The sequence below is a fragment of the Dunckerocampus dactyliophorus genome, chromosome 10 (genome assembly GCF_027744805.1).
Source record: "Dunckerocampus dactyliophorus isolate RoL2022-P2 chromosome 10, RoL_Ddac_1.1, whole genome shotgun sequence".
Classification (NCBI taxonomy): Eukaryota; Metazoa; Chordata; class Actinopteri; order Syngnathiformes; family Syngnathidae; genus Dunckerocampus; species Dunckerocampus dactyliophorus.
Window position 1 is genome coordinate 4,913,032 of NC_072828.1, and position 12,135 is coordinate 4,925,166.

A 12,135-nucleotide genomic window follows, 5' to 3' on the forward strand; every position below is an offset into this window, starting at 1 on the left:
AATAAATGCATATGTCATACCAAATATACTAAAAATAAAAATGATGACTCATTTGTTTTAGAAATAATTATACAAAAAGAAAGACATGTTTGCTCCAAAGGTTTAATTAAACACTATACAAAGATATAACAGATTCGCATCCATCCATCTTCGATGCCGCTTATCCTCACGAAGGTCGCAGGGGTATGCTGGAGCCTATCCCAGCTGACTTTGGGCAAGAGGCGGGGTACACCCTGGACTGGTGGCCAGCCAATGGCAGGGCACATATAGACAAACAAGCATTCCCACTCACATTCATACCTATGGACAATTTAGATCAGGGGTGCTCAGACTTTTTCAGCCTGCGAGCTACTTTTAAAAAGTCCCAAAGATCTACTTCCTGCTATAAATATAGAAAATATATATACACTCGGTCCCCAACTAACAAACACAATTGGTTCCAGACGACCGTTCGCAAGTCGATTTGTCCATAAGTGCAACAAAAGGTAATATTACCAATGATATAGGTACTACATGTACGTGTATACATATACAGTATATGCGTATGTATGTAAATATGAGTTTGGATGCAGTAGTAATATTAAACGAGGATAATTAATGAAAAAAACAATAATAATAAAAATGATATAATAATAATACGTAATGATAAATGTTATTTACCTTTGAAGAGGAGTGGTCGAGCATACGTTGTTGTGGTGGAGGAGGAGGAGGAATTATTGAAAAAAAGGACAAATGGTCGTCGTCGTTAGACTCTTCTAAGAGAGGTAGTGTTCTGTGGGTGGTGTAGAATTAAGCAGGCCTATTAACTCTTCATAAACTTTAATCACACGCTCTGTCCGGGTTGTATCTAAAGCTACAATTTAGCTTTCCATGTCTCCTTTACACCCTCTCCCCACCTCTACTGGTCAAGCATGTTGCAGTATAAATATGGAGTTATAAGGCAAAATACATGAAAAAATAGACCAGTCAGCTTGCGTTCGTATCTCCAAATGTTCGCAAGTCGGATGTTCGTAAGTTGGGGACCTAGTGTATTTACTATATTATATATTTACTTTTTAAAATATGAGTACGTATTTATGTATTTCAGCATGCAAGTTACAAGTCCAAATGATCTACCTCTTTCTATAAAACATACATAAAGTCTAACCTGTAAATTTTCCAAATACTATTGTAAGTATTAATGATTCGTATTTCACATTTTAAAAGTTTATAAGTAATCAAAATAGTTGATATCACAATTATATTCAATATGGCAATAAAAATAATTCCGATACACATAATTCCTCAATAGTTGTGCATAAGTAAGTAATATGTCAGAATAGCTATGTAGCGTTCGTAAGACAAACACGTCATGTCCAGTTAGCATTTGTTATCAAACATCCACAAAATATAAGAAATGAAAAGGATTATGTAAAGGCCAAAGTGAAGGCAACATATTAAAAAGCTTTCAGCAATGGGCACATTTCCCAATTCTTCATGAAATAATAGTTTAAGAAGCGGACGTGTAGAAAGCACTGATTTCTGTAGTGGAGTTCATGACGCCAAGCAAAGCCATCAAACAATACACTTTTTTTCTACATAACTAGCCGCTACAAGTGAACAGATAACTTTTGTTGTAGATATAAGCATCTCACCACTGAGTTATTGTATCCGGAATCAGAATGATAAAGATGGAAGTTGCATCTCCGTGTGTACAGTAGCTTGAAACAGAGTAACAGGGATACATTGAAGTGTTTTGTGCAGCTATTAAAATCATTTAACCGAACCCCCTTACAAGTGAACAGCCAACAACGACTTTATTCATATTACTTTTTTGTTTCCTCCATGTGCACATTGTAGAGAACGCTCTCTCGATGTAGAGGGGAAATCAAAAATGAGTTTTCTGAAATAGACGATGCAGAATGACAAGCATGTCATGTCAGCTGCGGGCCGCCCCCGATGCTCTCACGCCTTACCCCTCAAAAAATAGATTTAGTTGCCAAAGACATTTGCTAATTCTAGAATAATCCCGGTCGTCCTGGGGGATATTTCCATCTGCGGCAGCCAGGCCGTGCCCGGCGATGGTGGAGCAGCGTGAGAAAGGCACGATGTGAAACTGGAGTCTGGAGCCCTCGGACCTGCTCTGGTTGGTCATCAGCAGAAGCTTCTCGCCTTTTTTGTTCACAATGTGAGAGACGTATTCCCTGTGGGGTTTCTAATGTGTGGCCTGGGGAACATTTTTAGCCCTCAGCTTGTAAAATAAAATGAATGGATTATTGTATATTATTAGATACAACACAAATTTTCTTTGCAGTATTCGACAGGCGAATTGGTGCAGCGTTTGCATCAGTCCGTCGTGTTGAAGAGGCAGCTGAGCCGAAAGGCAAAGCTCTCAATTTACTGGTCAATCTACGTTCCTACCCTCACCTATGGACCGAAGGGCCGAAATGAGTTTTCTCCGTAGGGTGGCTGGGCTCTTTCGTAGAGATAAGGTGAGAAGCACCGTCATCCGGGAGAAATTCTGAGTAGAACCGCTCGCTGCTCCTCCACATTGAAAAGAGCCAGATGAGGTGGCTCGGGCATCTGGTCAGGATGTCTCCAGAACGCCTCGCTGGGGGGGTGTTCAGGGCACGTCCGACCGGTAGAAGGCCTCGGGGACGACCCGGGACACGTTGGAGAGACTATGTCTCTCAACTGGGCTGGGAACACCCCGGGATCCACCGGGAGGAGCTGGATGAAGTAGCCGGGGAAAGGGAAGTCTGCTTAGGCTGCTGCCCCCGCGACCCAACCTCAGATAAGCGGAAAAAGATAGATGGATGGACGGATGGATGGAGGACAAAGAACTTATTTCCCCGGCGGACTGCTCATGGCGGAATCTCTTCCCAAACACTAACCCACCTCCTCCTGAACTAAAAATGTCGAAACGGCGGCCTAAAACGGATTTCATAGGTGCTTACCAACCTAATTTTCCAATAATTACAATTTAAGTCGTTAAGTCGACTTTATTCTTAGAACTTTCCTTAACCTAATTTTCCAAAATGACATTTACTACTTTTAAAAAATAACCAATTTTTTATTTAATTAATTTATTTAACTCTATGCTACTAAAAAGACATTATTTGTCCTCACAATATTAGTATAAATTTAATCTCCCAAAATTGAGACTTTTTTCTTCTTAGAATATGACTTTTTTTCCTCTTCAGATTTTGACTTTATTCTCATGAAATTACTGCTGATTTTTCCAGTTTTGCTATTTTTTTTAAGTTTTCAAATTTTGTTTTTAAAATGTTCGGCGGGCCAATAAAAAAAAAAACACCCGGGCCATACTTTGGACACCCCTGCATTAGTCGCACCTGACTACAAGTTGCACAACCTGCCAGACTATGAAAAAAGTGCAACAAAATATGTTATGCAACCCTCGTTGGAAAATGTTGGGACACCATCAGCATCATCATTTTCCTTAATTAAGATCTCCAGAAGGACCACCTACTCCCCCCTAGTTCTACTATGCCGAGCCCACAGGACACACACACACACACACACACACACACACACACACACACACAAAGGCCACAAGTGCTGCCGGCCTCAAAATTCCATTGTGTGTTTAAAAAAGAAATGTGAAAACAACTTTGGGAGGAATGTGACTTATGCTCAGGCCGTCTGAGGGCCTGGTGCAGGATTTCAGTGCGGGGCTTAAAGCAGCTGATATCCAGACAAAATCCGCTTCCCCCTTTATGCGTTGAATCCGATGGAAATAGGCCTCCTAAAAGTAGCGTCCAGATGAAGGACGGGGGCAGGGGCCCGTCTCATTGGTGGGATTGCCGGGACGAGGACAGGGGACTACTGTTAGGAAGGTAGCGGAAGTATGGACAAGGCCACTTGTTGTGACACAGGGATGGGGTGTCCTCATATGATATCCATACAAGTCCAGTATCAGCAAAAATTGGATTATATCAGCCTGCATCTAAAGCAGGCCACATAGTGAAAAATGAAAGGATGCAACTTTGCCACGTTTATATTTTGCATGAGAACTTTGTCGAGAAAAAACTGCATCTCAGCTTTGTGATATACTGTTGGTGAAGAAGTATCATTTCCAAATATTTCAGCTTTCCTCTTCAATAATCTTCACAGATTTTCTGTTCATAATATTATGACTTTATTCCCATAATTTTTTTTACTTTACTCTTGTATATTGTAGAACTTTTTCCACAACCAAATTTTTCAAGTTTTTTCTCAAGAATGTCAACTTTATGTTGTTTTGTTTCTCATATTAAGACTTTTAAAAAGTAACTGATTTTTTTTCTTTAATATTTCAACTCTATGCTACTAAAATAACATTATTTGTTCTCATAATACTAGTTTATTCTTGTAAAAAGATTAAACTTTTTTTTCTCGATATTTTGACTTCATTCTCGTAAAATTACAGCTGTATTTCCCCCCCATTTCTGCTGTTGTTTTTCATTTTCCAACCATTTCAACTTTCTTCTTGTAAATGTTCTTCTCGTAATTATGACATTATCCCCATCATATTTTTACTGTATTCTTGTAAGATTATAACTATTCCTCCAAGCCCAACTTTATTTTGTTTTCTTTGTTTTCCATATTACGACTTTTGAAAAAAAATAACATATTTCTTTAATATTTCAATTTTATGCTTCTAAAATTACGTTATTTTTCCTGTTATCATGAGTTTATTCTTGTAAAATTGAGACTTTTTTCCCTTCATAGAATATAACTTTTTTCAAGATTCAAGAGAGTTTTATTGTCATGTGCATGGTAAAACAGCAGTTATACCATGCAATGAAAATCTTATTCTGTTCATTCTCCCAAGAAAAGAAAGAAAACAAATGAAAGAATAAGAATATAAGAAACATAAACACATAAACATATATACCAATAAATTAAGCAACAACAACAGAAGAGACATTAATACAAGTAAATAATACAAATAAATAAATAAATAAATAAATAAATAAATAAATAAATAAAGTGCTATGAGTGTGTGCGTGTGTTGCGTGCGGCGTGTGCGAGTGCTTCGTTGAGGAGCCTGATGGCCTGTGGGTAAAAGCTTTTTCTTAGTATATCCAACCAGCAGCAGAAATGGAAAAAAAAGACTTTGTCTTTTTTTTCCATTTCTGCTGCTTTTATTTTCCAACCCTTTCAACTTTCTTCTCGTATTTACGACTTTATTCCCATAATATTTGGACTGTCTGTTTAAACTAAATTAAACTAAACTGACAAATAAAAGGATAAAAAAAAATCAAATAAAAATGCTTGAAACGTAAAAAATAAAAATGGTTTCAATAAATGTGTAAAAAAAAATTAATGCAAATAAAAATGACTTACATGAAAGTGGGTCGCGACTTAACGACCATTGGAAAATGTGGGCCACAGGTTGAGAACCCCTGCTCTGACCAAACACGGGACAGCCAAAAATGTGAACACTAAACACTTTTGCAAAGTTTTACATGTGGAAAAGCATTCCAAATGCATAGAAATGAGTGGAATGAATGAGCGGAATAAATTTGCTTTGTTCTTTCTGGACACCCTGTACATCCAATCAGTGCAGGAGTGCACACTAGACAACCAACTCGTGCATGAAGAAATCAAAACATGACATAGAAGAAGCAGAATAAGCTCATCTGCACGACTCGTAAAGCAGCCAAACACGAAGCGGAAGACTCCATCATTCTCCGTTTCCCCCCCCCCCAATAAGAATTGTGCAGAAATGTGAAACAATGGAGGCCCTGACAGCTGGCGGCTTGCTTGCAGAGTTTGGCACGTCCTGTTTAGGTTGCATTCTTCTTCATTCAGGTCTGACTGCACACAGCAACACCCCCCTCACACTCTGCACAGCACGGACATCTGCCGATACCGATACAATCCCGATACCGCAGCTCTGTTTGCTGTAACAGGCAACCGCGCCAAAAGAATATTAGCAAATGTACAAGTAGCACGTTCACAGCTTCAAAGGAACTACTTCCACAATATGGTTACTGTTGTTTTGATATGAGGCTCTACAGCCAAGTATGATACTGGATTCATCCACACGTTTTGGGTTTACATTTTGCAAAGTCAGGCGTTCACTGATACACTTTTAGCTACATTTGCTGATCCTCTTTTAGCCAAGTCTGCGGATACTCTTTTACCTACATTTGTTGATACTCTTTTGGCTACGTTTGCTGCTCTTCTCTAGCGCCGTTTGCTGATACTCTTAGCTACGTTTGCTGATACTCTTTTGGCTAAGTTTGCTGATATTCTCTAGCTGTGTTTGCTGATATTCTACTAGCTATGCTTGCTGATACTGTATGGGCAACCTTTGCCGATACTCTTTTAGCTACAGTATGATTGCTGATACTCTTTTGGTTAAGTATGCTGATATTCTTCGACCTACGTTTGCTAATATTCTCTAACTATGTTTGCTGATATTCTCAAGCTACGATTGCTTATATTTTACAAGCTATGTTTGCTGATAGTCTTAGGTGCTTTTGCTGATACTCTTTTGGCTAAGTTTACTGATATTCTATGACCTACAGTATGTTTGCTAATATTCTCTAGCTAGGTTTACTGGTATTCTATGATCTATGTTTGCTGATATTCCCTAAGTTACGTTTGCTGATACTCTACGAGCTATGTTTACTGATATTCTCTAGCTATGTTTGCTGATACTCTTTTGGCTACATTTGCTGGGATTCTCTAGCTATGTTTGCTGATATTGTATGGGAAACTTTTGCCGATACTCTTTTAGCTATGTTTGCTGATATTGTACGGCCTACGTTTGTCGATACTCTTTTAGCTACGTCTGCTGATATTCTACTAGCTACGTTCGCTGATTCACTTTTGGCTAAGTTTGAGTCTTCTAGCTACACTGATTTGCTGAAACTCTTTTGGCTATGTTTGCTGATATTCTCTAGCCATGTTTGCTGATATTGTACTAGCTACATCCAGTGATGCTCTGCCGATGTTTACCGATACTCTTTTGGTTTTGTTCGCTGATATTGTTCTGGCTATGTTTGTTGATATTCTTCTAGCTACTTTTGCCGATACTCTTCTAGCTTTGTTCGCTGACACTCTTTTGGTTACTATTGCTGATATTCTTCTAGCTACATATGCTGATACTCTTTTCTCTACGTTTGCTGATAGTCTTCTGGCTATGTTTGCTAATATTCTTCTGGCTACATTTGCTGATATTCTTCTAGCTACATTCTTCACCTAGAGAAAACTCAGACAAGCACGGGGAGAACAAACATTCCAATAGATATTCCAATATCTAAAAATATATCTCATTAATAACTCATTATTTTCATTTATACAAAATGCCGAGGGCCAACAAAGAGAAAGCAGGGGGACAAAAATGGCCCCCCGGGCCGCACTTTGAGATTGTGGTATAAAGCATCAGAGCACAACAGACAGAAATGTCTTATAACAAACATGAATCAAAAAGCCCTTTGCCAAGAAACTGGCTTCAAATGGGAGATGCGGTGCGGGTCCATCATTCCAAAAAAGACAGAAGCCATTTATCGTGAAAAAGACACGAGCCAACTGACATTAAATCAAGCCACAGCGTGTTCGTGACCTCCCCCGTCACGGCAGCACACAAAAAGGGCCGTCATAATGAAAAGCCCGGGGAAAGCAAAATAAAAGCGGGGTTGAGCGCGTGTGAATAACCTCTGGGCGCTGCAAACACAGCTCACCCTTTCCAGAATAATTGAATTTACCGTGCTTTGTGCCCAAGCATAAAGGGCTCCCTTTGCCGAGCGACGGGCCGGCCGTGGTTGTTGCATAACAGAGCTAATAAAGGAGGCCTTCCCGCCGGGCCACGGGGACGGGCGGGAGGAGACACGACACGTGGGAACTGCCCCCGTTCTGCCGCTTTGTCTGAGCCCCTGGGGCATTAGCATAGGCATGCCGAGCATGACGCTCATTCCGCACTCACAAAAAAGCCCCGCAGAACGCAGACCCGGACTGTCCTGTAAGGCGGGGTGTTCCAGCCTTACGGGGTCCAGCGAGGTAAACACTGACAAATCCAGTCTCGTTTCCAGGGAATCCCTTTTCACACTTCAACCCAAGTTTTCACTACATGCTGTTAGAGAAAGCGTCCGTCCTGGTGACACCAGAGCAGGACCAAACATGAACCCTGGCTGATGCCCACAGCATCGCCACGGTCGTGTTTGTGTACCTACCAGCCTCCGTGACGCTCGGCAGACTCCAGGCTTGCACATATCACAAGACCTTAGGGCAGAGGTTCTCAGTTATTTTCGTCATGCTCCCCCAGTTCCTAGTTCCAGGGGAAAGTTCTTGCAGTGAGAAAGCGGCTTTAGTGGCCTCCACGCAGTACTACAACACTGGACGTTTCTGCATCCCGTTCTGTTGCAAACACCAGTCAACTCTCCTGGATGATCAGCCGCTGATGGAAGGATGCCTTTCAGGTTTCTCAGTTTTATTCAACATGACAGCGCTAGACCACAGGAGACCACAGCATCACACCACACAATCAGTTCTTGATGCTATTGTGTGCTCAGTGGTGCCCAAATGTTTTCCAGCGAGGGCCACATAGTGAAATATGAAAGGATGGAACTTTGCCACTTTGATATGTCAAGAAAAAACTGTATTTCTATCAACTTCAGTTTTGCTCTTTTTCTCCATTTTTGCTTGGGTTTTTTTTTTTTTTAAATATTGCAATTTTCTTTTGAAAGAATACATTTTTTTCATAATATTTTGACTTTATTCTCAGAACTTTTTCCCCCAAACACATTTTCCAAAAATGGCAACTCTATTTATTGTTTTGTTTATTTCTCATAATATTACGACTTAAAAAAAAAAACTTTTTCCTTTAATATTTCAACTCTATGCTATCATAATATCATAATACCATGTTATTTTTGTAATAATGATTACAACTTTTTTCTCCTATTATTTTAACTTTATTCTTGTAAAATTACTGCTGATTTTCCCATTTTTGCTGTAATTTTTTTGTATATTTCAAATTTATTGTTAAATAATCCTTGTAAATTTTCTTCTTGTAATATTATGACTTTATTCCTATAATATTTGGACTTTATTCCCATGATATTATAACTTTATCCCCCCGCAACTTAATTTTGTTTTGTTTGTTTCTCATAATATTACATCTTTTAAAAATTATTTTTTTTATTTAATATTAAACTCTGTGCTACTACAATTATTTTTTTTCCTCACAATATTACCATTTTATTCTCGTAGAATTGCTAATTTTTTCTTGTTAGAATACAACTTTTTTGTCTTAATGCCTTGACTTTATTCTCGCAAAATTACAGTTTCTTTTTTAATTTTCCAACTATTTCAATCCATCCATCCATTTTCTACACCACTTCTCCTCATTAGGGTCGCGGGGGCACGCTGGAGCCTATCCCAGCTGACTTTGGGCTACAGGTGGGGTACACCCTGGACTGGTGGCCAGCCAATGGCAGGGTACATATAGACAAACAAGCATTCACACTCACATTCATACCTATGGACAATTTAGAGTCTCCAATTAACCTAACATGCATGTTTTTGGAATGTGGGAGGAAGCCGGAGTACCCGGAGAAAACCCACACACGCACGGGGAGAACATGCAAACTCCACACAGAAATGCCAGGGGAGAATCGAACCCAGGTCTTCCCGATCTCCAGACTGTGACTGTGTGGCCAACATGCCAACCACTAGACCACCGTGCGGCCCCCAACTATTTCAACTTTCTTGTAAATGTTCTTCACGTAACATTATGACTTTATTCCCATAATATTTTCACTGTATTCTCGGAACATTATGCCTTTTCCAAATCTAAATTTTTTTTAATTACAACTTTATTCATTGTTTTGCTTGTTTCTACTATTACGACTCATATACAACTTAAAAAGGAATAACCTTTTTTTTCCTTTAATATTTCAACTTGATGCTACTAATATTACGTTATTTTTCCTCATAATTTTACGTTATTCTCCTTAAATGATGACTTTTTCTCGTTAGATTACAACTTTTTTCTCTTAATATTCCGACTGAAAGTTTGGATGTTGTTAAATTTTTAGAAAATAAAAAAAAGTCCCCTGGGCCGCACTTTGGACAACCCTGGCCCGAACCGATGACTCAATTAATTGAAAACAACAAGCTTCGGATTAATCAACTAAGAAAATAATGGTTTGTTGCCTCCCTGTCCCGCTTTTGGAAAACCCCTTAAGAGCATTGTGGAGAATTTCGCTTCAACATCACTCATAGTTTACAAGTTTGTGTTTGATTTAGTGATACGTGTCCGCATCAGGTGGCGACAGAAGGCATTCTTCTTCTAGAGATAAGCTATACATCCCAAAATAAACAACTTGATGACGAGAAACGTGTTATCATGTGCTGGAAATCAGGTTTTTCTTATCAATGTTGCATTCTCTTTCTTTGAATCCTTTGCTTACAACGTCAGAATTGAAGGTTGAGACAGGAAGACGATTCCGGCCGACTCACGGCACACCAGTTGAAATAGTGGCTACAATTGCATGTATCCCTCAAAGTGGACTCGATTGAGTGCTCACGAGGAGCCCGTTTCGGTGTGGGTGAAATCCCAGTCCCTGCGGAGGCGCACATCCTTGCAGCTTTCCCAGTGGCCAGCTCGCATTCCTCGCATACTTTAGCCGGGATTGCTGGGAGTTGGAGTTTGAACGCAACACTCCAGGCTCGTCCAAAAGCAGCAGTCAAACTTTTTTAGAGCCATGTTGGAGTGGACGGATAGGATTATTTTAAAGTTAAAAAGGGGAGGGGGAGCTGTGTAACAATACGTGTTAGAAGCTGGAATGTTTCAGGTCACTGGAAGTCATAAATCCACAAGTGATGACAACACACATGAGGACATAAAAGTGTGTGCATGACAATGGAACGGTTGTCAACATTTAAAAACATCGTTAAAAGGAGATTTTACATGTCAAGAAAGATGGCAGCTAATGTAGGAGATGGTTAAGTTAACCAAATGTGTCAAAAGTAAGCAAAAGAATAAAAAGCATCACGCTGTCATTAAGATTCACGTTAAAATTACTTTTTTTTTTGCTGTTTTCCTACCTATCTCTGGGGTCGATCCATGAAGTCTGCCGGGTGTTGTGGTCGATAAAGAACACTCTTCCGTCGTAATCTCGGGCTTCCTCCCATCCGGCGGGCAGCGGCAGCTCGGAGCTCTCCCTCCGCTTTCCGCCGCACAGCCACGGCATCGCGGCGGGCCGCTGCGAGGGCTCCAGCCCGGCGCCCCTGGGTCGTCTCTCGCCCCCCTCCGGGAAAAACAGCCGCTTCTCACCGCATCACAGACGCAGCTCGACTTCGGCGTGAAGAGCAAACTTTCCACGGCTGAAGAAAGGAGGCGCCGCCGGGAGCTCAGCACATCCGCGTTTCGTCCAACAGTTCCCCGCTTAGTGGCTTACAAAGGCGGCGCTATCACGGTGCTCGCTCCTCCATGTTGGCCTCCGCCACCATGTTTCATTCCTCCGTGTCCTTATTCGGGCTCGGCGTATTTGCATAAACGGACGTGCGGGAAAGCTGGCCCTTCTGTCCAATAGGAAAGTCCAAATCTCACAACTTTTAAACAGCGCTGCTCCTCAAAAAGCAAACATTTCAGTCGTTTGTTTGACGTGATGTTCTTCTTGTTGCTGCTTTGACGTGAGCAAGCTCACCCCGCATCAACCTAATTATTACTTTTTAAAAATAATTATTTGTAGTTTACTCTTTCACGTGGTTGAACGGGCTTGAGTTGTCATTTTAGGCGAACGTTTGGCTCATAAAAGTCGTCATTTTATAGCAACATGACTTTCAACTGAAGCAGGCAAACGTTTCCCACAAAACAAACAAAACTCTACGAGGGCCACTTTGCGTTACACTGCAGTGACATCTGCCGGCAGCGACCAGAACTGCAGCCACCTCGTTTCCTGACTTGATGACGTCACGAGCTGGAGGCGTTCCTTTTTGTGTGTGACTGTATTATATAAACCAGGGGTGTCCAAACCTTTTCCACCGAGGGCCACACAGTGTAAAATGAAAGGAAGCAACTTTGCCATTTTTATATTTTGTAAAGCAACACATGTAGATATGCTAAGAAATTAAAAGCCTATTAGTATCAACTTCGCTCTCGCCCCTCTCATTTTTGCTGTTGGGTTGGATGTGTAA

General features: G+C 40.5%; 1 protein-coding gene across 2 annotated transcripts in view; it reads right to left on the minus strand.

Moving 5' to 3' along the window:
- The window catches only part of wwc3 (WWC family member 3), a 57,315-nt gene extending 45,514 nt beyond the window's left edge, over positions 1–11,801 (minus strand). Inside the window, exon 1 of one of the 2 annotated variants that reach the window (XM_054789502.1) lies at positions 11,044–11,801. In XM_054789502.1, the coding sequence (XP_054645477.1) occupies positions 11,044–11,189 (146 nt within the window). In that variant the 5' untranslated portion in view covers positions 11,190–11,801. The remainder of the gene's footprint in view (positions 1–11,043) is intronic. The other variant, XM_054789501.1, reaches the window with a different exon arrangement.
- Between the last annotated feature and the right edge of the window lie 334 nt (positions 11,802–12,135).